Raw genomic sequence first — 25,386 nt, forward strand, 5'->3', positions numbered from 1 at the left:
AATAATCCTAAGATGTGTATGGAACCACAAAAGACCCCGAATAGCCAAAGGAATGTTGAAAAAGAAAACCAAAGCTGGTGGCAATTCCAGACTTCAAGCTCTATTACAAAGCTGTCATCATCCACACAGTATGGCACTAGCACAGAAACAGACACATAGATCAAAGGAACAGAATAGAGAACCTAGAAATGGACCCTCAACTCTATGGTCAACTAATCTTCGACAAAGGAGGAAAGAATGTCCAATGGGAAAAAAAGACAATCTCTTCAGTAAATGGTGTTGGGAAAATTGGACTTTAACTTCCCCCTTAAGAAGCTGGAAAAATAAGGGCGCCTGGGTGGCTCAGTCTATTAAGCGCTGCCTTCGGCTCAGGTCATGGTCCACATCAGGGTCCTCTTGCTGTGTGGGGAGCCTGCTTCTCTCTCTCCCTCTGCCTGCCACTCCCCCTACTTGTGCTCATGCCCTCTCTCTTTCTCTGGCAAATAAATAAATAAAATCTTTTAAAAACCTGGAAAAACAAGAGCAACCTAAACCCCGTGTAAACAGAAAAAAAGTAAGAAATATAAAAATCAGTGAAATAGTAAAAGGGAAAAGAATAGGGAAAATCAATGAGACAAAAAGCTGGTTTTTAAAGATCGATAGTACAATTGAGTCTCATGATTTGCAGCAGTTATGTTCTATAAAATTGCAGGGGACGTTGCATTAGAGAATACTGACCCACTGCTGCTAGGGTTACAAAACAATCTTAGCAAGTAGATGAATTTATAAATATAGAATCCACAAATAATGAGGATCAACTGTGTTGATAAACCTTTAGAAGGCACAATATCAGAATTGATAACAGGTCACCATTAGACATCATTCAGTTAAAGGATGACAATATTAGCAACCTCATGCATATAAATTCCATCATTTAGGTGAATGAAATAGACAAATTTATTAAAAGAGTCAAGTTACCAGAGCTCACTGAAGAAGAAAAGGACAATCTGAAGAGTTCCGTATCTATCAGTACAGCTGAATTTGTAACTGAAAACCTTCCCAACCCCCAAAAAGAAGAATAAAAACACCTCCATGACTAGATGGCTTCACTGATGATTTGTAGCAAATATTTAAGAAAGAAATAATACTAATTCCATACAGACTCTTCCAGAAAATAGTAGAGAACCCTTTCCAACTTTCTAAGGCCAGTGTTGATCCCCAAATCTGAAAAAGACATTACAAGAAGGAAAAATTGAATACAGAGCAAGCAGCCCACAAAAAATAGATTAAAGAAGATATAAATAAAGAAAATGATACACCATGGTGATGGACCAGCAACTCGATATAATTAAGAGGTCAGTTCCCTCCAAGTTTATGTACGTATTCATGATAATTCCAATCAAAATCCCAACAGGTTGTTTGTTTCACAGTAATTGATGAGCCGATTCTATGGAAACGCAAAGGACTTAAAATGCACAAAGGAAAAAAAAAGTGAACATAGCAAATTTGAAAAGAAAAAGAAGAGGATTTACACTACTTGATATCAAGATACATTATGGCGCACCTGAGTGGCTCAGTCAGTTAAGCATCCAATTCTTGATGTTGGTTCAGGTCTCCATCCCATGCTTGTGAGTTCAAGCTGCACATTGGGTTCCACAAAGGGAATGGAGCCTACTTAAAAAAAAAAAAAAAGATTTATTATAAAGCTATAACAATCGAGGCAGGGTGGTATTAGTGTAAAAATATGTGTATCAATACATGTATAGATCAGTGGAACAGAATAGGGAGCTCACATATAGATAGCCAAGTCCAGAAATGATACTGGAGCAATTGGGCATTCATATGCCAGATAATGAGAGAGAGAGAAAGAAAGTTCTAATCCTGACTTCATACTACGAATGACTTCATACTACATACCATAATCAGAATGAGTGTAAGAGCTAAAACTAAATGTGAGAGCTAAAACTTTAAAAACTTCTAGAAGAGGGGCACCTGAGAGCTGCAGTCAGGTCAACATCCGACTCTTGGTTTTGGCCCAGGTCATGATCTCAGGGTGATGAGATTGAACCCCACTTCTGGCTCCATCTCAGGGTGGAGTCTGCTTGAGATTCTCTCTCTCTCCTTCTGTCCCCCTCCCAGTTTGCAATCAATCAATCAATCAATCAATCAACTAACCAATAAAATCTTTAATAGAAGTTCTAGAAAACATAGAAATATTTCATAATCTTGGAGTAGGTAAGTAGTTCTTAATATAGGAGGTGAAATGAAAAAAAAGTGGTTAACTTGGGTCACCTGCTCCCTGTGTCTGACCTTTGTTACCATTTCTCTCATCTCTGTCTGCTCCCTGGGCACTGGCTGGGACAAGCTGGGCAATGGTACCCACCCCCCACAAGCCCACAGCCCTTGGAAGGGAGCAACTTTGGCTCTGCCCTAACCCCACTTAGCACACTGTCCCTTCCACAAGCCTGCTGCTAAGGCCACCTCTATAGCCCCCAGCATCCCAGCCCACACAGACTCCAAAGATGCCACTAAAATTTGGATTTTGTCCTCTCGCCCCTCCAAGCCGACCCTTATCTCAATATGGGGGTGAAACAGGAGTGAAACTCAGTGGTCCCTCTCAGCAGGCAGTGAGCGGCTCCATTGTGCTCAGCTGTCTCCACTCATGGCCTTGAAGTTTTCCTTACAATGGAGACAGCCTTCTGGGGATTCTAGAGGTGATATGGAACAGGGTGTATTTGTGGACATTTCAATGGGGATTTTTGGCAAAATAGGAGAGGGCACTGAACAACACAATGGGTTGGATCATCACCTAACACCAAAAAATCTCTTTGATTCAGGGTGGGCCACCCTTTCTAACACTTTACCACAGTTTGAAAGTCTGACATAGGAGTAGGAGAAAGTAGAGAGTACCATTGCCTTCCTGGACTTTCGAAGCCTGTGCTATTGCAAATTCTCCCCTTCTAATCAGCAAGTCAGTTCACTTCAGTGCCCATTTATTGAAAGGCTACCTAAATTTAGCTTCCTTTACCTCAGAGTTACTCTGGGGAGTGACGCAGGTGTCCCAGGCTGTGTCTTCATGCACATGCTGTCCTCACACAGGGGTAGGGCATTACTGAGACCAAGTCTCCCCAGTGCCAGGTGTGTACTGACCACTGTCCCCAAAGTCAAGAAGGGTTGGGGTCTCTGGAAGTTAAAGGGACCCAAAGGCCCTGAGGGATAGTTAGGACTCCAGTGGGCAGAGATGAGCCAGCACCCAGACTGTGGAAACAGCCCCAGCCAAGGTGAGAAGGGAAGAAGTTTCCCAGCATGTTTGGGGAATCTGGAGAAGTCTAGTTTGGAGCATGGGATGAAGTTAGGGAGTTGAAGAGACAGGTCTGGAGCCAGACTTCAAGGGTGGGGGATTTGGCTTGGTTTGATACCCAGTGAGGGACAGGCCCATGGGTCAGAGCAGGGCTGCTGCACCCTCCCTGGCAGGACCCACGCAGGGTTGAGAGGTTAGGGGGGTGAGTGCCGGACTCCAACCCTGATTCGCACCAGAGTGTATGGCAAGTGAAGAAGGCAGAGATGCCCTTGGAGTCCTGTGTCACTGGGGAGCAGAAGGTGGGGCACTCGGAGACAGGTATTCAGGAGGGTCAGGGCGAAGTGGGGAGAGCCCTGGCCCCTGGCGATGCGGGCTGGAACTGTCTGCCTCGTGCTGCGACAGTAAGCACTATGGTCCTCGCAGCGCCTTAGCGGCTTTCCTATGCGCCCCCATTCCGCATCCAGAGAGGGGCCGTTCGGGGCTGAGATCCGGGAGGTCCCCGACTCCCAGTCCACACCTGGAGAGCTCTGGACAGTCGAGGCGGTACCCTCGCGAGGCGAGTTCTCCAGAGCGGGACTGGGAGGCGCGCAGAGCGCGGGAGGCGTGGCGCCTCCTCCGGGAAGCCGTCGGGGTGGCCCCCGGCGCCTCTGCCTGCCGCTACTACTGCCTTATAAGGCGGGGGCCGGGCCGCTCCGGGGGAGGGGCTGCGGCCGCCCGGCCTCCTCCTCCGCTGTCCAGCTGCGCCGGGCCGGCAGGAAAGCTCAGCGCAGCGCAGCGCAGCGGCGGCGGGAGCCGGGGAGCGCGCCGAGCGGACCATGGGCAAGTCAGGTGAGCCCGCGGGCTGGCCGGGCGGGTGCGGGCAGGGCTCGCGAGTCTGGGCGCCGGGGCCGCCCTCCCCCCGCCTTCACACTGCCCCGCGGCGGGCGGGTGCCCCCGGGAGCCGGGCGGCCGCCGCCAAGCGGGGTCAGAAAGCCGGCTGCGCTGCGGGATCCGGGGTGCGGGATGGGGAGGCGTGCGGGACCAAGCGCCGGGAGGCTCCGCGCCGGCAGTTTCCGGGACAGCCAGGAAGCCGGGGTGGCCATCGGGCCACCAGGAGAGAAGGAGGGAAGGAGAGACCGAGGGAGGGTCCCCCTGTCTGCGAGCCAGAGATTGCGTCAGGGAGGGTTTCCAGGCGCTGATGGGATTAGCGCTCGGCGTCCGGCCAAGGCGTGGCTTTTGCTTTGTTTCTGGAGCAGAGTTAGACTTGGAAAAAGCCCCCCAACTCTGACAGCATCTCCTGCCGCAACACAGCTCGCCCCAGCCAGCTCTCTTACGGACAGCTCTGAGCATCCTTTCCTTCTGTCGTCGTCCCTCCTCCCCCGAGCGCCCCTTCTGTGCCCAGCTATGTGCCAGGCTCAGTCTGGCTCCACCCGGGTGCAGACTCGCACTTCCCCTTTATGGCTGACCTGTCGCTGCCCATCCTCACCACTGCGGCTGTCCGGGTGAACTTTCTAACATGCAGATCTGTCCTGTCACTTTCTAACACCTTCCATCCCATGGTCTTCGGGAGAAAGAGTACCACTCTTCCGCTGGGCCTGGGGCCCTGTGGATGTTTATAGGTACCCTTACCTCCCCCTCTGCACGCTGCTATTGGGAGACTGGCCCGCTGGTCCCTTCCCCTGGGTTCCCTCTCCCAGCGCACACCACTAACTTTCTATCTTTCCCACTTTGCTGTGGTTGCAAATCCTCCCCATACTTCTAGGCTCAACCCGAGCCTGGGACGGTCCCACTCCGTATCTTCTTTGTTGCAGCCCTCCCAGCAGTCAGCTTGGGTCACTGCCTCAGCCATGGTCCTGTTTCCCACAGACTCCTCACTGCTGGGGCCCCGGGGCCGAGTCTAGCCCAGCATAGTTTCTGCCTCACAGGAGGCTCTCAGTGAACAGCTGTTCAACAGGGCTCAGAAGTCCTGCTTCATGGGAAGTTGGGGCTGTGAACCTCAGGTGGGTGAGGCCGGGTCCCTCCTTGAATCTCTTCTCAAGATCCAGACTCATGAGGTGCTGGTGTTGGGAGTAAGTGGCTTTCCCTGGCCTTCATCCTGACCTGCTGTGACCCGTCTGGCTTTCAGCCCTGGCTCTGCTGATCACTTGCTGTGTGATCTTGAACAAGGCTTTTTACTTCTCTGTGTCTCAGAGGGTGGCCCAGAGGCTCTCCAGTACGGACAGGTGGCACGAGTTGTCATGTAGTTCAAGAACAGGGTGATAGGCGGCGATAGGGCATGGAGTTGGCAGATGTGAAAAGGCATTTTGAGAAATCAACTTTTTTTCTGTACCCTCGGAGAAAATCCACAAATTCTCTGAAGCCACATTTGTATCCGTTGTTTCTGCCCTCTTCCCTAAGAAACAGTTTTCCAGAACTTCTAGTACTCAGCTATATGCCCATTTTTCTATCTGTTCATCCGTCTAGCCCTCCCTTCCTCTTTCCTTCCTTTTCTCTTGCCCTCTGTCCCACCACCTATTCGTGGGTCCGCCAAGCTGCAGACCCACTGTTGTCGAGGCATGGCCTCGGTCCTCAGCAGAATTCATTTGGATCATGGATATGCTCCGGAAAGAAGTGGGAAGTGATTCAAGCCACAGGCGGGTGCGGGTGAAGAGTGGCAGGAGATCGGGGGAGAGAGAGATCTCTGCAGAGGGGACCATCGAACCTCCTGGGGCATCTTGGGGATTTGGACTTTACCCATGGGACCTCAGGTGCCACTGAAAGGCATTGATCTGAAAGCCTGAGTTGTGCCAGGGTGGAGGGTGGCTAAGACGGGGAGACTACTGTGGCTGCTCAGGAGAGGCATGTAAGGACCACAGAGGATGAGGAAGATGGTAGCCAGAAGCAGACTTGGGGACTGACTTACTGTGAACATGAGGGAAGGGCCAGCAGTGTGCATCTGGGTGCAGTTTCCTCATTACCGCATAGGGGCCAATCTCTTTTTAATTTTTAACCTCAGATGTACGTTAGAGCTATCTGGGGTTGTGGGCATTGCTGAAAAAGTATCACACAACTGACACAGCTAAAATTCCAGAAGACACTCGGGCTAGTGCTTCAAGATTCCCAAGACATGCTCCTAGCCCCGTCTCCCTGTTGGGCTTCAGTTTGCAGCAAGTGTGATGGGGGCAGAGAAGAAAGGCAGTGGCTTCCAGCTCTGTAGATGCCTCTGGTTCCTAATAATGGTGATTACCAATTATTAAGCTCCTACTGCATACCAAACTTGGAGCTAGGTATTTTATTTTACTTTTTTTTTTTTTTGAAGATTTTATTTATTTATTTGACACACAGAGAGAGAGAGAGAGAGCCAGAGAGGGAACAGAAGGGGAGGGAGTGGGAACAGGAGAAGCAGGCTTCCCACAGACCTGATCGAGCCTGATGCGGGGCTCCATCCCAGGACCCCGGGATCATGACCTAAGCCAAAGTCAGACGCTTAACGACTAAGCCACCCAGGTGCCAGGAGCTGGGTATTTTATACACGTTACCAACATTTGTTAACCGCCTACAGGGCAGGTATTACCAATTTTGTAGGTTTATAGAGGTTGAGTACCTTGCCCAAGTTCACACCTTGACCCGTAAGTGAACCAGCCGGGATCTGAACTGGGTTTCTGCTTTCCCAGCTGTGTTCTTTCCCCTCTACCACATGGACCACTTACCACCTGCTCCCCACCGGCTTTTCACCCTGGATTGCAGCCCCATAGAGACTTCTGCACAGCCTGCAGTTACCTCTGAGAATCTTACCTCTGCCCACAGTACAAAGCACCAGAGGACAGCAGAGCAGAAGACCTTTTAGGGACTGACTACCCTGGGAATCTCCTACCAAGTGGGGGCTGTCACACCTTTGCTAGGGAGGGCTGTGTGGGCCGGGTCATTCAAGCAGTTCCATTTTCATGTTGATTTTATTGAAAAAAGGGGGGACTGGTTCAAAGAAAGGGTTTCCTGCTTTGAAGATACTTTGAAAACCACAGATGTCATCCTTCCTTCACACAGATGGGGAACCAGCCTGAGCAGAGGCCCAGGGACTCGCCTGTCTGAAAGGCCTGAGGGGCCGCAGGAACACAGAGCCACTATGCAGGCCAGAGCGAGCTCTCCCTGGCTTCTTCAGTCCTTCAGGGATGAATGTCTGCCTGCAAAGGGGCAGCCTGGGGCCAGTGCTCCAGGACATCCGTGTTCCCAGGTGGCACTTGGGCAACTCTTCATTGTCCATCGTTTTTGCCTTTAGGTAGAGGAAGACATCTGTGAAGTGGTAGTATGCGTGATTTGAGGGAGGGAAGAAGGGGAAAGGAGGAATAACTTAGATCGGGCTGTAATGTGGACTCATTGTGGACCTTGGGCAATTCACATGTGCAACGGAAAACCACAGTTTCCTCCACGTAGAGAGAAGGCTCCCGTCCGAGTGCCTTCTCGGAGCTCGTGTGTGGAGGCTCCATTCTTTTGTTCATGGACTCATTCACCCAGTAAATAAATGTCTGAGACCAATTTAAATACCAGCAGCCCTACTCGCTTTAAAAATCTAGGTTTGGTTTTGTTTTAAGATTTTATTTATTGGAGGGAGGGAGAGCGAGCGAGCTCATGCACAAGCCTGGGGGAGGGGCAGAGGGAAGGGAGAAGCAGGATCCCTCTGAGCAGGGGTTCCCAACATGGAGCTCCATCAGGGGACCCTGGGATCAGGATCTGAGGCTCAACCGACCGAACCACCCAGGAGCCCCTAAAATCTAGGCTTTGACAGGGCAGTTTCTCCCAAGACCAAGGGATTAAGTGTCTCTGCCCAGTAATGAGGCTAATAATTATAGTTGACATTTAGGAACTGTTCATTGTGTTCCAGAACTGTTCTGAAGCATTTTCATAGGTTAATTCATTTAATTCTCACCACAACCGTGTGAGGTAGAAACTGTTCTGCCTATTTTATATATGGGAGAAATGAGACACAGAGTGATTAAGCAACTTCTTCAAGGTCACACAGCTAGTGAAAGGCAGAGCTGGTCTTGAATTACCTGGAATCCAGGCAGAAAGAGCAGGAACTACCTGCGACCCGTCTGGAACTCACTTTTTTTTTTTTTTAAATCAACTTATAATTTTTCTTCCTGATAAACCAGCAAAGCCAGCTTAGCCCCAAAGGTGGGACCAGGTTGCTTTCCAGCCTCTTGCCAAGGGGACGGAAGGGGCCTGTCCACAATTTCTGCCCTGACCCCTGATGCCCCTCTTTGGGGAGGATTTTGGAGAGGGCAGGGAAATGAGTCAGACTGGGCCCAGGGAGGCCTCAGAAGAGGACCAATGGTGAGGGAGGAGTCTGTCTGTCCCAGCCAACAGCCCCAAGGAGGAGGGGCGTGGCCTGAGTTTTTATCTGGCAGTTAGAAGCCTGGGCCCCAAAGGACCTCCAAGAGCCCCCATCCCAGCACAGCACTCCCTCCCCTCATGGAGACAGCCCAGCCCTGACTCCATAGTCCCTCAGCCACAGCGAACCTTGCCCAGGCAGCTCCTTGCACCTTCCAACGGCTCTGACCTTAAGCCCTACACCCATCCCTGGAAGCTCCTCCTTTTCATCTGGGGCCCCTCAGACAGGTCTGTCCATAAAGGGCTTGGCATAGAGGAGGCTTCTGAGGAAGTTCTTTTCTGCTCTTCCTGCCCCTCCTCAGAGATTGGCAGGCCCAACCCCACTGGACTTGATCCTCCTCCGGGACCTGGTGACCCCACTGTCTCTTCAGTGTTTCCTCTGTCTCCTGAGCCTCAGGGGTGGTATAGAGTTAAGGACAGGGTTTCCCTCTTCGTGGTTCTACTACCCCTGGACCATTTGTGGGAACTTGGGTAGGTAACTTCCCTTCTGGAGCCTCAGTTTCCTTATCAAATAAAAGGTACAGTAGTGGGGGCTCCCACAAAAGGTGGCAATAAGCAAGTAAAATCGTGCACAGGCCTGGCACCTGGAAATGGTTGGTCAGCAAAAGAAAGGACCTCTTCCATTCTGGGCTAGCACCCTGAGCCTGTAGGAGTTCTCTGAGCCTTGGTTTACCCTCCTACAACATAAGGACATTATCCCTACCCTCCCCGATTGGGGGGGTGGCTGGAAGAGCTCTCCCTGTCTAATGTGGGGATGGGTGGGGTTTTTTCTGACTTTTTAATATTTACATTTATCTGTGTCCTAGGGTTTTTGTACAGAATAAGGTGTGCCTTTCGCTGGGTGTGTTCACAAGTGATATCTTGCCTCTGAAGGCTAAGGCCCTGCTCTAAGGAGTGGCCTGGGCGGGGACTGGCCTCTGAAGTATGGTTGGGGATAGGGAGAGAAGGCTCCCCTACCAAAAAGTCTTCCTGACCCCTTTCTAGAAAACCTGACCCAGGACACTGGCCTTGCTGGCGACAGTGATCAGCGTTGGCTTCTGGGCACCAAGCTTAGATTGGGCTCAGGAACTTTCACTTTTGTTTCTTTTTACTTCCCACATTCTGGGAGTACAGTGACCTAGTTTTTAGCAGCCTTGTGTATCCCTCTCTGTCGAAAACACTGCAGGACCTACAGCTCTGCTGGGTCCAGTGCGACCTGAGCCCGGCCCTCAGAGCTGGCTTTAACCTGGCTTCACCTCAGCTAACCCACCCACTCCCCATATCTCCCCCTCCGCCCCATAGCCCTGGATCTACCAGCTCCCTTGTCCTGCCTGGCTCTTTCTGTGTCTGCTTTGCCTCCTTACTGCCTCCTCCGGGGAGGCTTCACTGGTACATCGGTGGTCCTCATAGCCCACGCTCCTCAGTCCCATGCACCTCCTGTGGTGTCCCACTGTGGCCTGCGGGGGACATGGGAGCTGGCAGGGACATTAGTGTGGGCCTCACCAAGCCCGTCCCTCAGATGGGGACCCTCTGCCCCTTGACTGTGTGCACCCACACCTGCCCCTGCACAGACACAGACACTTGTGATCACTGCATCTCCTTAGAGAAGCTCCGAACTCACTGTAAGAGTGAGGTCAGCCATGACTTGTCTCCTCTCACCCCACCCTGATGGGACCTTATGGGATCTTGGGATTGGAGGGACTTGAGGGTCATCCAGTTGGCCTCCAGTGCCTGAACCCTTTTGAGAAGAGTCACTTGTTTGTACTCCCCCAGTGCTGGAGAGCTCATTACCTTGTAAGGTCACTCTTTCAGTTTTTGTGGAAAGTTTTGATTGAAAGAGCTTTCTTGGGCTGAGCTAAAATCTGTCATCCTGGCCTTTTCACCCAGCCATTTTGCCCTCTGGAGCCCCAGACTTACCAGAGGTGTCCACTGTGTCTTCCAAAAGCTGATCTCCAGGATGAACAGACCCAGTTCTTGCCATCTTCCTTTTTAAGACCTCTGTTTCCAGCCCCTTCTCCACCTGGCCACCACTTGTGGACACACTTCCGATAGTTGCTGCCTCTCAGACAAGGCCAGGGCCAGGCTGGGTGAGGAAGTCCAGCTGAATGCTGGCTCCTGCAGGACTGCCAGTGCCTTGCCCAGGGGCTGGTGGGACTCTGGCCGCCAGGCCGCCCTACTGACTCCTTGGTGTCTCATCGACTAGAACCCCTCTGGCTCCCACCAGTCGTTATGGCTTCTATCTGACATATACTCTAAGAACCTCTGTGACTCCATTATCACAAATACCACATTAACATACTGAACCCCAATTTTTGTTTTTATTGCTGTGGTAGAAAACATGGGACACAAAATTCACCGTCCTCATCATTTCAGAGCCTACGGTTCAGTAGCATTACATACATTCGCATGTACGTACTGTTGTTGTACAACAGATCTCCAGAATTTTTCCATCCTGAAAATCTGAAACTCCACCCAGTAAACAGTACCTTCCCTTGTCCCCCTCCCTCCCATAAACCTGACATCTTTACCTTTCATACCAACAAGGGTTTGTCTCCTCTCTTGACCACAAAGACCTAAAGAGTTCAGGTCACAGCTCCTCCCCTGTCTCGGTGGCAAGATGGTAGCAAGCAGCTACTGTCACCCCTTCCTTCGCGGTGTCCCCCATGTCTGCCTGTCAGCCACAACCTCCCAAATCCTGCCGTTCAGACCCCTGCCCCTGCCAACATTGCTGTGACCAGACCTCACTGAACTGCCCCGCTGGGCCCCACAGGCCTAACTCTTCAGGTGATTAGAACCCCCTTGGGCCGGCTCAACTGCCACCCACCGTGGGCGTGACCCACAGTCACCTCGTCTGTCCTGGCCCACATGTAGCCCAGAGCTCCCTGAGGGCAGGCCCCGGCCTGGGTCTTACTTCTCCTGCATCACCTCAGAGACCCAGTGGGATTTGATTCAAAGCCCTGGGAGACCTGGGGAATCTGGCTGAGGCAGGGGAGGAAGACTCCCTGTTGGGTCATCTCGGTCTCTGGGGTGAGAAGAGCAGAGGAGAAGAGGCTGGTGAATGACCTGGGGCGGGGGGAGGAGCGGCGCGTCTTCAGCCTCCGCGTGCACCCTTACCGCCCACGGCCAAGCCTAAGGGACAGGCCCCTGCCAGGAGAGACAAACTCGGTGTAACGACCCTGTGGCTCTTATTCATAACCCACACGACTGGCTCCCAGATTCCCACTGCTGGTGCTCAGTGCCTTCCAACCAGCCTCACTAGCTCCTGTCTGAGCCACTTTGGGGCTCCAATCAGGGGCCACCTTCCTGATCCCCAAGCCCATGGTAGGTTACTTTTCTCCAAGTTCCTCTTGACGACCTACACTCACCTGCACCTTGGCTATCACTCTGCCGGTGCCTGTTTACAAGGCTGCCTCCCTCTGTGTGTGAGCTCCCTGAGGGCTGGACAAGGTGGATGTGTCTCTGGAGCTCTCGTACAATCCAGGAGGCCGGAGTGGAGGAGGCACTCAGAGACCAGAGGAACCGATGGGTGGGTGATGGGTGGCTGAACAGATGATGAACCACGAGATGGACGGAGGAGTAGTGGGGAGACGGATGGAGGGTGGGGGATGGAGGGGGTTCCATTCCAGAGCCAGACTGGGGTGACTTCTGTCCGCTGTTGACCTTGCCTCCACCCACTTATTCTCTCTCTAACTGCAGCCTCCTTGAGCTTGTCCTTTCTGAGGTCATGACCCAGTTGCATCCCTGGGGGCAGCTGACCCCCAACCCCCCACCACATTCTTTTCCACCCTGTCCCCTCAATCCACTTCCCCAGTGCTGTCCTCCCCAGGCACTTCTTTATCTGGCCCAGTCTTTTTGGTTTCCCCAGCACAGTACGGGCACCCTCGCCATAGCCAGGCCTGGGAGCTCTGCAGTCTCCATACATTTTGTCCCAGCGGTTCCATTGCTCCCTATCCCGCCCCGCAGCCCCCACGCCTTCTGCGCACCTGCGGCCCAGCCTCCACTCAGCGGCCAGCGGGGCCTCCCAGGAACACACGTGTCCTCCTCTCAGCCCCTTGTGCCCATTCCGTCCCTTCCCGCTCGCTGCCCTGGATAAAGCCCCAGTTCTCTCACATGTGGTCCATGGGCCCTACCTGACCCAGGAGGCGCCTCTGTGCAGAGATGGGGAGGCCGGCTCAGGGCTGTGGAGCACAGGGTGTCCCTGTTGTCCAGCTGGTGGGGGTGCCAAAGGGGAGTGCAGCCTCGCCCTGCGGCCTGGGGCTGGGGCTGGGCGGCATTCTGAAGCCGCCATTGCACTTTCTTGGTGGGTCTCTTCTCCGCACTGAAACCTTCTCCATTTTGAAATCATTGCAGCTTCCAAGCAGTTTAATAATGAGGTCCTGAAGGCCCACAACGAGTACCGGCGGCAGCACGGCGTCCCCCCACTGAAGCTCTGCAAGAAGCTCAACCGGGAGGCTCAGCAGTGAGTCCCCAGAGAGCGGGGGTGACACGGGCTCTTCGCGACGCTATCACGGGGGACTGGGGGTGGGGGTGTCAGGGTTTGAGGGGCAGGTACAGCCAGGCTTGAGTAAATAACCCTTGCGCCACTGACCTCGGCAGGTCCTTTTTCTTTGAACCTCAGTTTGCTCCTCTGTAAAATGGGGCTGTTGTGGGGCTCAGAAGAGTGGCTGGCGTGATGCTCCCGATCTCCACCGCCAGTCTGGGGCGGGGAAGGAGGCTGGGCCGCAGCAGCTTAGGGCTCACATCCCGGGGCTTCCCTGAGCCGGCCTGCTCTGAGGGGGCCCGTGGACTCTGGCAGGTATTCAGAGGCCCTGGCCAGCACGAGGATCCTCAAGCACAGCCCAGAGTCCAGTCGTGGCCAGTGCGGAGAGAACCTGGCATGGGCCTCCTATGATCAGACAGGTAGGTCGCTTTCTTGGCTGCCCTCCCCCACCTCCCCTCCCGGCTGAGCTGGGCCCAGGACATCCTGTGTTCAGACCCCAGCACCCCGCTCCGTGTAGCCTTGGAGCCACAGGCCCAGAGAGGGAGAGGGGCCCCAGAGCTCTGTGTGTGTGCTCCCGGGGGCTGCCTGCAGCTCTCCGCAGTCTCAGATGGCCAGCTCGGGGCTGGGCCTGTGCTGGGTGCCAGGGACACAGAGATGAGTCAGACTGCCCGGCCCTCCCCCTCGGAAGAGCTCCCAGCTGGGGCGTGGGGGCGGGGGAGAAAGTCTTTTCTCTGCCCTTTCTGTGCAGTTTCAGCCTGACCCTGTGGGCTCCCAAGTATCCCCAGCTGCAGTTTTGCTTTCTTCCCATTTTGCTTTCATTTTTAAAATGTTGGTGTACTCACTTTTATCATCAGAAAAATGCAATTGAGCTTCTTCCATGTTAGGAAAAAAAAAAGAGAAAGACAATCCCTCCATCTGAGGTCACAGCCTGGAATGGTGATCCCGCCACACTGACCAAACATTCTGGAGCTTCCTGGCTCTGATGGGGCTGTCGTGGCTTTTTAGGAAAAATGCTGGAGAGAGATACTTTGCCCTCTGAAGTCTTCTCCAGACCCCAGTGGGAGGATGGCTACCCCCTCCTCCCTGGGCCTAACATTCCTGGGAGTTCCCCTGGGGAGGCCTGCTGTCCTCCTCCCAGTGTCCCTTCCATGAGCTGCGGGCCTGCAGAGGGGGAGAGGTGTGAGCACCCTGGAGCCTGCAGCCTCCTTTCCAGGCCGGGGCCATGGGCCCTAATGGGGAGAAGGCTCCCTGAAGGGTCAGGAACCGCAGGCAATGGAGGTGATTGGTCCCAGCCTTGCGTTGGTCCCCTATGGAGCCCTGAGCAAGTCGCTACCCTCTGTGGCCCCAGTTTCCCCATCCCTCTCCATAGACTGTCTTTATCCCCACCCTGGGGACACGTTGGGATCTTTTGCAGTACTTTTAGAAAAGACCCATGCCTGGGTCTCTCCTCCAGAGACACTGACACAGTCTGTGGCAGGCCCCAGGCGTCGGCCTGGTTTCAGTGCTCCCCGGGTGAGGCCCGAGTGTGGAGGCCTGCCTGCCCAACGTGTGGTCCTTGGGGAAGCAGTGGCACCTGGGAGCTTGTTACAAATGCAAACTCAGAGGCTGCAGCTTTGACCTAGGCAGTCAGAATCCAAATTTTAACAAGTGCCCCAGGTGATCCATGTACATGTGAAAGTTAAGGGTAAGACTTACTGCCGTGGAATGGAGGCTCCCACAGTGGCCTGGACATCAACAGCTCCCAGGGAAATGCTGTGGGTTTTCTCCTGCCTAGAGTGGAGACCCTGACCCACCAGCCCAAGTGCCTTTCCTCTTGTGGATATTTCAGGAGACACACTTAGGGTGGGGTGAGGGCAGAGTGTCCCGAAAACTCAGAGCATCATTAGAAGCCCTTGGAGTACGTTGCATACAACCCTTGTACAGAGGCCCAGAGAGGGGAAGGCCTTGCGCGGGATTACACAGTCAGTTAGTGGCAGGGCTGGTCCCCCAAAGCCAGGCCAAGGGTCTTCCTAAGCAAGGCCCTCTCTGCAGAGGGGGATGGGCAGGAGTCCCTGTTTCAGCTCACTGGTGCTTTGTCAGACGTCTATGGGGTGTGTGGTTTGGGGTTAGTGGGAGAAGGTGGAAGGAGTAGCGAGTGGGTTAATTTTGCTGCCGGGTTTGAAACAGTGTCTTTCCATACAGGAAAGGAGGTGGCTGATCGATGGTACAGTGAAATCAAGAACTACAACTTCCAGCAGCCTGGCTTCACCTCTGGGACTGGTGAGTGAGGGGGTCACCCCCGTGGCCTGGGCCTGGGCAGGGTTGCAGTTTGGGCATCTGACTTTGGAAAGGCACTAACCCTCTGAAAATCGATCGTGTCTCTCCTCTTTTACCTCTTCTGTATTTCTCTGGTTCGACTTCACCCAAAGGGCAGGACTCCTCCCGTCACTTCCTCCAACACGCACGCACCCCGCTCTGGCTGAGTACACCCGATCCAGGAATTCCTGTCCCACCAGCTCCAAGCTCTCTACATGACTAGAGTGTGCCGTAAGGAAGCTGTCGATTTTTAAAATTCCCGAGTGCCTCCTCCCAGAAGTGGTGGTATAACCGGTCGTCCTCCTGCTAGTTTTGGTCCCCTCCAATCCAACCTGCTTCCAGCATCCAGAATATTCTTTCTAAAGCCCTCTCATCAGGAAAACGGCCTCACTGTTCACTCTCTCCTTCTAGTCTTAACTCCCTCCCCCTCATACCCTGCATCCTTCCAAGGTGCTCCCCACACCTCCAGCCTCCCAGGAGTCTCCCCTGCCCCCCAACCCCCACCCCTTCACCTGTTCCCTCCAGTTTGCGTTCAGAGGAGCTTGGAGCGCAGACAGCCTAGATCGGCTCTCAGCTCCAGCACTAGTCGTGTGAACTTGAGTTGCCTCTCTGTCCTTCCCTGTCCCAGAGGGCGAGGGGCAAGGCGGTAGCCTCTAGGGGCCATTCTGAGAGACGGTGTGTAGATGCAGGGCAGTGCCACAGGCCATAGCGGCCATGGGACCGTCCTGCTTTCCTGTGAGGCCTCCAGGGTGAGCAGGAAACATTTAGCTGACTGAAGCCCCAGGCAGCTGCTCTGTGTTCTGGGCCCATACCTGCCCCTCAGCCAACTCCCCTCACCTGGCGCCTGTCTTTCCTCAGAACTGACTCAGATCTACTTGTGGCCCAGGAGGGGTTGGACGGGACTGAGAGTTTCTCTGACCAGAAGGAGCCAGGGAAACTGAAAAGGGGATTGATTCCCTGCCCACCCCTACCCTACCCTACCTCATCCCACCCATGGGTGGAGCTCCTGTGGCCTCTCCCCCTCTGGAAGATTCTTCCACAGCAGGAAGTGACATGCTCTCAGAGCCAGTCACTGTTTCCTGTGGTTTGCTGCTCACCCCTTTGGGGCAGAGGTTCTTGCAACAGTGTGGGCAGGACTGTGGGGCAGAGATGCAGATCTACTGAGGCATTTCTCCTCTCAGCTGTCCAGCCAGGGGTAAGGAAGCTGCTCTCAGTGATGGTTCTGTGGCAGTTAAATTCGAGAAGTGAGGGAGGGAACAGCAACAACCTTCCCCCAGTGATCAAGGTTCTTTGAAGACCCAGAACCTATCTTTTCATAAAGTTCAATGTCCAGAAGACATTGTATTTCGCACCCTCTGGATTTGCTTTTCCCAGAAGCAAGGCTCCCGAGCAACTGGACATGTGTCAGAACAAGTAACTACCGTTGCTTCTCTGTGCCTGCCACTTAAAAATTACAAAGTGACTCCACATTCCTGGCCACGTGAGCCTCACAGCACCAGTTGTGGGTGGGGCTTTATTCTACCCATTTTGCAGAGGAGGAGACTGAGGCCCAGAAGGAGGAAGAGACTTATTATAAATCTCCTATCCTCAATTCGATGTTTTTTCCATGGCTCCTGCTCCAAGGTGGGAGTCTTGCAAGTGTCAGAGCTGGGAATGGGGCTTGGCATGATCACTGACCACCTGTCCAACCTGTTGCCCCACATCTCCCACCTCTAAAGAGGAAAACCACAGAGCAACTAGCTCCTAGGCTGTCCCAGGTGCCAGTGGGCAATGCCTGGGGACAGGAGCACAGCTTTGGGTGGTGGTAGAATGAGAGTTTGCAAGACCCTTAAAGATCCTCAGGCCCATTCCCCATGCCTCATTCCCTGACCTGAGTCCATGTTGTAGGGAAAGAGACTTTGAAATACCCTGTAATCTATCCCCACCCACCTTGAGTCAGCAGCATCTAGTGATGAGGGGCACAGTTCTGTGCTACAAGCTGAGTGAAGAAAAACTGTTTCTTGCAATTCCTTTGTTACTTTTTTTTTAATGTTATTTATTTATTTGTTTATTTGAGAGAGAGAGAGAGAGCATGAGATGGGGGAGGATCAGAGGGAGATGCAGACTCCCTAGCCCATGTAGGACTCGATCCTGGGACTCCAGGATCATGACCTGAGCCGAAGGCAGTCACTTAACCAACTGAGCCACGCAGACGCCCCCTTTATTACATTCTATTTTAATGCGTAGATTGGTTTGCTTATTTACTCTGAATAAATAATACTTCTACGTGACATGAAATCTGCAAACTGTATAAAGTAAAAAGTCATCCTTCCATTCCTGGTCTCTAGCACTTTCCCTTCAATTTCTTGTGTATTATCCTAAAGTTGGTCTGATCTTATACCAGCATGAGGTAAATATGTTCTCTTTTCCCCTTTTTTCTACCCTGGTCTGTGATCTGTTTTGCATTTGCTTTCTTCACCCAGCAGATTGTAAGAGATTGTTCCATGTTAATACAAAAAGAGCTTTGTCGTTCTTTCTTTCTGTTACCCATTATCATTATTCTCTTGCAGAAACATACTGTGACTTATTTAATGTGTCTTTCAAATGTATATTCTAGGGCTTTTAGGTCGGTTGCAGGAAAGAGGATGTGATCCCTTTTAAAAAAAAAAAGAAAAGGTTTTGTGTCTGGTTTTGTGTCAGTTAGTGATTTAGTTAGAAACCACTGTGTGTCTGATGGTTGCTAAGGAAGTTGTGTCCTTTAACTCGTCTCTAAATACCCACACTTAATTATCTCTGGACAGAAACCTCCCTGGCCAGAGGGAAAATCACTTAGTCTCATCTGTTTGGAAAAGGCCTCCAGGGGGCCCACATGCTGCTTGTGTCTGTGATCATTTTCTTGGCAACCCGTGGATAAATGGCAGTTCTTCCTCGCCCGGGCAAGAGATAAATGGCAGTTCTTCCTCGCCCGGGCAAGAGAGGAAGCGGGTGGTCAGTAGCCAGAGTCCAGTTCTCTTGAGAGAAAAGGCTCACACGTGGCAAAGAGCTTGAGCCTTAATGAAAAAGCAGCCTGTGGAAACGGTGACACCTCACCAAGCTGCTGGACATCCTGGAGCTGTGACTCAGAGAGTAGGGGGACTCAGGGGGAAGAGGCAAGAAGCATTTCTCTTTGATTTTGAGGTGAAAATCAGAGTTTAGCGGGCACTGGTTAATACAAGTTTAAGGACAAGTGAAAAAGATGCATTGGGGCACCTGGGTAGCTCAGTTGGTTAAGCGGCTGCCTTCGGCTCAGGTCATGATTCCAGGGTCCAGGAATCGAGCCCCACAATCAGGCTCCCTGCTTAGCAGAGAGCCTGCTTCTCTCTTACCCTCTGCCTGCTGCTCTGCCTACTTGCGCTCTCTATCTCTCTGTCAAATAAATAAATCAAATCTTAAAAAAAAAAAGATGCGTAGTTGTGCCTGGGGTTTGTTTTCCTTGAGTTCTTGCTTTGATTTTATCACAGCAAGCTCTGCTGATTACTATTTATGGTTTGTTATTCTTGTAAACAATTTGGTAAAACTTCAGATCTTCTATGGACATAGACAATTAAATAATACCTACATTTAGAAATTATAAAAATGGAGTTCATCTGTAGGACAAAATACACACAATCTTTTTTTTTTAATATTTTATTTATTTATTTGACAGAGAGAGATCACAAGTAGGCAGAGGCAAGCAGAGAGAGAGGAGGAAGCAGGCTCCCTGCTGAGCAGAGAGTCCCATGCGGTGCTCGATCACAAGACCCTGGGATCATGACCCGAGCCGAAGGCAGAGGCTCTAACCCACTGAGCCACCCAGGCACCCAACACAATCTTTTTTTTTTTAAGATTTTTTTTATTCGTGAGTGAGAGTGAGTGAGAGAGAGAGAGCACATGCAGGGGGAGGGGCAGAGGGAAAAGCAGACTCCCTGCTGAGCAGAGAGCCAGGTGGGGTGGGGGGCTCCATCCCAGGATTCTGGGATCATGACCCAAGCCGAAGGCAGACACTTAACCGACTGAGCCACCCAGGTTCCCCCTTTCTTTCTTTTTCTCTCTTTCTTCTTTATCTTCTGGTAAAACATATTTACCATAAAAATAACCATTTCGGGGGGTCTGGGTGGCTCAGTTGGTAAAGCCTCTGCCTTTGGCCCAGGTCATGATCTCCGGGTTCTGAGATCGAGCCCCGCATTGGACCCTCTGCTCAGCGGGGAGCCTGCTTCTCCCTCTCTCTCTGCCTGCCTCTCTACCTACCTGTAATCTCTCTCTCTTTCTGTCAAATAATTAAAAATCTTAAAAAAAAAAAAAAAACATTTTTAGGGGCAAATCTCACAGGGAGGCCGCTTCTCCCTCTGCCTCTCTCTCTCTGTCTCTCATGAATACATAAATAAAATTTTCCAAAAAATTAATCATTTTAAGAGCACAGTTCAGTGAGATTAAGTACATTCACATTGTTGTACAACCATTGTACAACCCTATCCATCTCCAGAACTTTTCAGTCATCCCAAACTGAACCCATTAAACAGTAACTCCCATCCGTCCCTCTCTCCCTCCGCACCCGTAAGCTCTGGTCACCACTATTCTACTCTCTGTCGCTGTGCGTTTGGTGATTCTCGGTATTATGTAAGTGGAGTCCTATAATATTTGTCTTTCAGTGTCTGGTTTATTTCACTTATCATAAAGTCCTCAAGGTTCATCCTCAAGGTAGAATATATCAGAATTTCATTCCTTTTTAAGGCTGAATAATATTTTATTGTATGTGTATATGTAACATTTTGTTTATCCATTCATCCATTGGTGGACATTTGGGTTTTTTTCCCCTTTTGGCTACTGTAAGTGGTGCTGCTATAAAACACGAGTGTACCAGTATCTGAGTCCCTCCTTGCAGTCCCTTGGGGTTCATTCCTGGAAGTGGAATTACTGGTTCAGATGGTAATTCTATATCTCATTTTTTAAGGAACCCCCGTACTGTCTGCCACAGTGGCTGCACTCTTTCATATTTCCCCCAGCAGTGCACAAGGGTTCCAAGTGCTGCACATCCTCACCGACACTTGTTATTTTCTTCTTCTTTTTCTTTTTTTAAAATATTTTATTTATTTATTTGCCAGGGAGAGAGCAACAGTGAGAGAGTGAGAGAGTACAAGCAGGGGGAGCAGCAGGCAGAGGGCAAAGCAGGCTCCCCGCTGAGCAGGGAGCCCGATGCAGGACTCAATCCCAGGACCCCGAGATCATGACCCAAGCCGAAGGCAGACGCTCAACCGACTGAGCCACCCAGGCATCCTGTTATTTTCTTCTTTAAAAAAAAAAAAATTCACCCAAAGAGATGTAAAATGGCTACCTCTTTCTTTCTTACCCTGTGGGATACTTTGCCACTCTGATTCAATTTTCCTTCTTCCCTCTGTCTCTTTCACATTTATATCAGATATTGGGAGAGCATCTCCTTTGTGCCAAGCTCAGTGTTAAACACTGGGGATATTGTGACCAGTAAGTCAGGCATGGGGGTACCTGGGGGACTCAGTCGGTTGAGTGCCTGCCTTCAGCTCCATTCCTGATCTCCTGGTCCTGATATGGAGCCCTGCAGTCAGGCTGTCTGCGCAGCGGGGTGTCTGCTTTTCTCTCTGTGCTGTCTCTCTTACTCTCACTTTCTCTTCTATAGATAAACAAAATCTTAAAAAAATAAAATAAAATAATACAGGTGTGGTCCCTACCCTCAAGGAAGAAACATAATCTCTTCAGTGTTGTTTGAGCAAATGAATGTCATTCTGTGCTATGGAAGTCAATATTGACCTGTCAAAGGATCTCTGAGTCCTTAACAGTGAAGGTGCAAAGGGTAAGCTCCCACCCTCTACTCCTTGAAGATGGAAGAATTTATGGTCACTGAGCAAAGAGTACATTATAGCAACTCTTTTACTCCCCAAGTGGAAGGGGAGTGGGAAGCTGAGCTATATGAAAAGTTGGAAGGAAGCAGTGAGTGAGGGGCAGGCAGCCTCAACAGTGGGACACTGAGGCTGAGAAGCTTAACAAACCACAGAAGTGTCTAGAAGGTCAGGCAGTAGCTTGAGAAGGAATCGGGATGCTTGGCTTAGAGCAGAGGGAATTAAGGAGGCTCCAGCTTGTAAGGTTTCAAAGAGTGCAAAATGTAGAAGGCCTGCACTTGCAGTGAGGGTAGAAGCCAAGTCCAAGATGGTTTCCCATCTACCTTTTCATTCATCCCACATATTCACGCAACAAAGGTTTATTTTACACTCTTCATGTGCCAGGCTGGGCCAGGGTACTGAGTATACTTTGCTGAATAAAACAGTTTCGTTCTTGCCCCTGTGAGTCTGAGAGCCCTAGCAATGGAGCCAAGCAAATGAACAAGAAATCAAACACATGTAGCATTGCAAATGGAAGAATGCTATGAGGGGGAAGAACAGGGTATGATAGGGTGACCTTGGGAGGGAGGTGTTGAGGAAATAAGTGATTGTGAAAGGCTTCTCTGCACAAGTGACATTCAGGCTGAGGCCTAAGGGTTAAGATGTTGGTCATCAGGAGAGTGTTCCACACAGTGGCCAATGTGTGCAGGGGTTCCATGGTGGGGACTAACCTGATCAAGGAATGGAAAGGAGGCCCTTGGGCCAAAGCATCCCCTTTCATTCTAGGTGCAACTGGAAGCAGTTGAGGAATTTTTAAGTGGGGAAGTAAACAGATATGACTTATGTCTAAAAATGATTACTCTGGCTCCTTTAGAGAAAGGGAATTGGAGGAGACAAAGGTGGGTGCTGGGGAACCGGTCGAAGGCTATTAACAGGGGTCCACGTGAGAAAGTTTGTGATCAGAACCCAAGTTTGGGGAGTGGATAGACTTAAGATCTGTTTTGGAGTTAGAGTCTCCAGGATTGAATGATGGGTTGTAGAGGGGGAAATGAGGGTGAGGGAGGAATACAGATCAGTCCCTAGGGTTGTGTGCATGGAGGGAACATTAATGGAAAAGGAAGGTAGGAAGAGCAGTGACTCTGGGGGGAACCAAAATCAGTAGTGAGGTTTGGACAGGTGACATTCGAGATGCCCGTGAGCCATCCAAGTGGAAATGTCAAGTAAGTAGTTGTATCTGGAACACAGAGGAGAGATCGGGGCTAGGGAAATAAATTTGGGAGCCAGAGAAAGATGAAATTGCCTAAAGAACGCAGCAGGTAAAGAAAAGCGAGCCCAGGACTGAGCCCTGGGAAGGGCGGGCGGGCCCCTCCAGCATTTATCAGTGAAATAGAAGAGGCGGAAGAGGCAGTAAGATGGGAATGACCAAGGAGGGCAACATCATGGAAACCAAAAGAGAGGGTACTTCAAAAAGGGGAGGAGTCGACTATTAAATGTTCCTGAGATGTCAAGTAAGAGAGGGACAAAAAGTGATCTTAGGGGAGAAACATGGAGATCATGCATGACCTTGAAGAATAGAGTCTGGGGGGTGTGGAGGGGTGGAGGCAGAGGCCAGTGGCGTGGCATCCTAACTGTTAGGCTCACTCAGCTTTGTTGTGATCTCCAGGACACCACGACACCTTTGAGCATCTGGAAACGGTGAGGTGAGGAGGGTCTGTGTGGCTGATTGAGAGACCCAGTGCCTCAGAAAGTCAGGCAGGGGAGTGTTCTCTGTCTCCTGCCTCTGACTGGTGTGCTGGAAGCTCAAGCTTCCCAAGCCTGACGAGATGGTGCAGGGGTTCGAGAACCCCTGGAAACGTCCTTCTCCAGATTCTGCCGACTAACCTGTTTTCCTCTCCCCCTGCCTCTGCCCCTCCAGGACACTTCACAGCCATGGTGTGGAAGAATACGAAGAAGATGGGAGTGGGAAAGGCATCCGCAAGCGACGGGTCTTCCTTCGTGGTGGCCCGATACTTCCCTGCAGGGAATGTCGTCAACCAGGGCTTCTTTGAAGAAAATGTCCTGCCTCCAAGGAAGTGATTCATTAAATGTAGTGGGAACGTGGCAGACTTAACATGGATACGAAGTGCCTAGAACAACAAAAACTCAGCTGCGTGTCTGTCCCTGTGGGTGTATGTGCTTGTGTGGGGGATGCTTTTGAGTGTCTCTTGCACACACACTTGGATATACAGTTCTGTATGAACTTATTCTTATGGAAAGGAATGAGCCTATTGAAAGCCTTTAACCCTGATGGTTACCTAGACCACAATTATTTGGACTTAGGGGGAAAACGAAAAATCAATTTTAAAACTTTTTTTTTTTTCTAAGCAAACTTCTTTTGTACATTTCTTATAATATCCATCCCTGGTCTTTTTCTAATTCCAAATGTTTGTGATGTTTCAAGGTGAAGTTCATTTTATGTGATCTTCATGCATTGTAATCTACTTCTGGTAGATATTTAAGATTATTAAACCCTCTTCTAAATGTAACATAAAACCACTTTAAACACATAAATATAAAGCAGCTTCCACTGGAAACATGGGACAGGCAGGAACTGCCTTTCACAGAATGATCGAGATTTCTCCGTTTTAAGACATGATGTCATCTGCATGCCTCCTGGAATTCTCTGATGGGAATGCCAAAGAACAAATGGAGAGAAAAGTTTCACTTCCTTGCATTTTCTCCCTTTAAATAGCAAAGTACCACTACTCACCACCGCCCTTGTCCCCCTCCCACCTTTTCTCTTAAAATCCTCTGGCATCTCAGAGCTCCATATGTGCCTCCCGGTTCCTGGGGCCTCGGGTCAGGCCGGAAAGCTGCCCCTCCCCCACCTCAGCGAGGTGGCCCAGGGCCTGTTCTGGGAGAGAAAGCCCCTCACACTGCCTGGGCTCCCAGCCAAGCGACTGAAGGATGAAGTCAGTGAGTGTGGGGGGTGAGTGTGAGCTCACCAGGGCTCCCAGAGGAAGCCCTCCGGCCTCTGCCCTCCCCAGGCTCACAGGGCAGGAGCCACCGCCTGTTTCTGGCAGCTGCATGGGCAGCTGTGCGGCTGCTCCCTCCAGGAATGCGGGACAGGCCCAAATGTTCCAGGGAGACATCCCATGGAGTGAGGGGGGGAGGGGAGGTTAGAGTTGCCACTTTGGTTCTGTGTTTGGCCTCACACCAAACAAAGTTCCCCTGCATAATGATTTCACGTGGTCTGTGTGGGAGGACCCTATCCAGATGCCAGGCTGGGTGTCGCAGAAGCAGGACCTCTCTAAGTAGAGAGACAGCAGGCTGCTGCCTTAGAGACCCACTCGGAGCAGGCCAGTCAGGGAACTCGCTTCCTGAAGGTCGGGCTGCACTGTGAACGCAGCCTCGTGCTGTGCCCTTCCTTTCACCCAGGGATATTGACTAAGACAACAATAAAATCTCTTTTGTGTAATATCTTCCATGTCATTCATGCCTGATGCTTAATTAGTTCCTGCCTTAGGTAACTCAGGCTTCCCAGTCATTCATGCCTGATGCTTAATTAGTTCCTGCCTTAGGTAACTCAGGCTTCCCAGTCCCTCAAACTCTCCCTGGAACCTTGCACCCTGCTGGCCTCTATGCTTCCATCTGGGGGACCTACCCTCACATGGCTGATTGGACCAAAGTGGACATGTGATCCAAGGGCAGCCAATCCCTGGGCTGGCCATGGGCCAGGCATAGGAACTAAGAAATAAGAAAGAATTAGCCAGTGGAACTAAAATGAGGATGCCATGAGCTTGAATTAGGGCCATGGCCAGCCAAAACTATATGCAATCCAAGTGGCCAGTTGAAAATAAACGGAAGTGAGAAAGCCAGCATTAGAGGTACAAATGAGGGAGTTCCTGAGCTTTCTAGCCGAGGCCAGTCTGTGTATCATTAAAACATAACCCTCATCTTCAGGGCTTCCCAGCAAAATGATATGTTAAGTGATGTTCCCCAGAAGGTTAGAATATTAGGGTCACCTCCCTCAGGGAGTCTTCTTAAGCCAAAAATGCTGAGCTGGGCAGGGAGTGGAGGGCGGGGAGTAGAATAAAGACTGGGCTGAGGCCACACCTGGGCAAAAGGGACTGAATGACCAACAAGTCAGCGAACTTCCTGGTAGCTCCCAAGGAGACCAT

The 25,386-nt window shown here is 51.2% G+C and overlaps 1 protein-coding gene across 2 annotated transcripts; it reads left to right on the forward strand.

The window, feature by feature from the left end:
- The first annotated feature begins 3,963 nt into the window (after positions 1-3,963).
- On the forward strand, positions 3,964-24,685 carry GLIPR2 (GLI pathogenesis related 2). 2 transcript variants are annotated; one of them, XM_004747580.3, is made up of 5 exons: positions 3,964-4,108; positions 12,956-13,064; positions 13,401-13,504; positions 15,267-15,344; positions 23,142-24,685. In XM_004747580.3, the coding sequence occupies exons 1-5, from the start codon at positions 4,096-4,098 to the stop codon at positions 23,300-23,302; spliced, it is 465 nt and encodes a 154-aa protein (XP_004747637.1). In that variant the 5' UTR covers positions 3,964-4,095; the 3' UTR covers positions 23,303-24,685. The 2 variants fall into 2 exon arrangements, with proteins under 2 accessions (XP_004747637.1, XP_004747638.1); XM_004747581.3 differs by lacking the exon at positions 3,964-4,108 and adding an exon at positions 11,960-12,131.
- The last annotated feature ends 701 nt before the right edge of the window (positions 24,686-25,386 follow it).

The sequence above is a fragment of the Mustela putorius genome, unplaced genomic scaffold (assembly GCF_011764305.1).
Source record: "Mustela putorius furo isolate JIRA1106 unplaced genomic scaffold, ASM1176430v1.1 tig00000580_pilon_pilon_pilon, whole genome shotgun sequence".
In the NCBI taxonomy this organism is placed as follows: domain Eukaryota; kingdom Metazoa; phylum Chordata; class Mammalia; order Carnivora; family Mustelidae; genus Mustela; species Mustela putorius.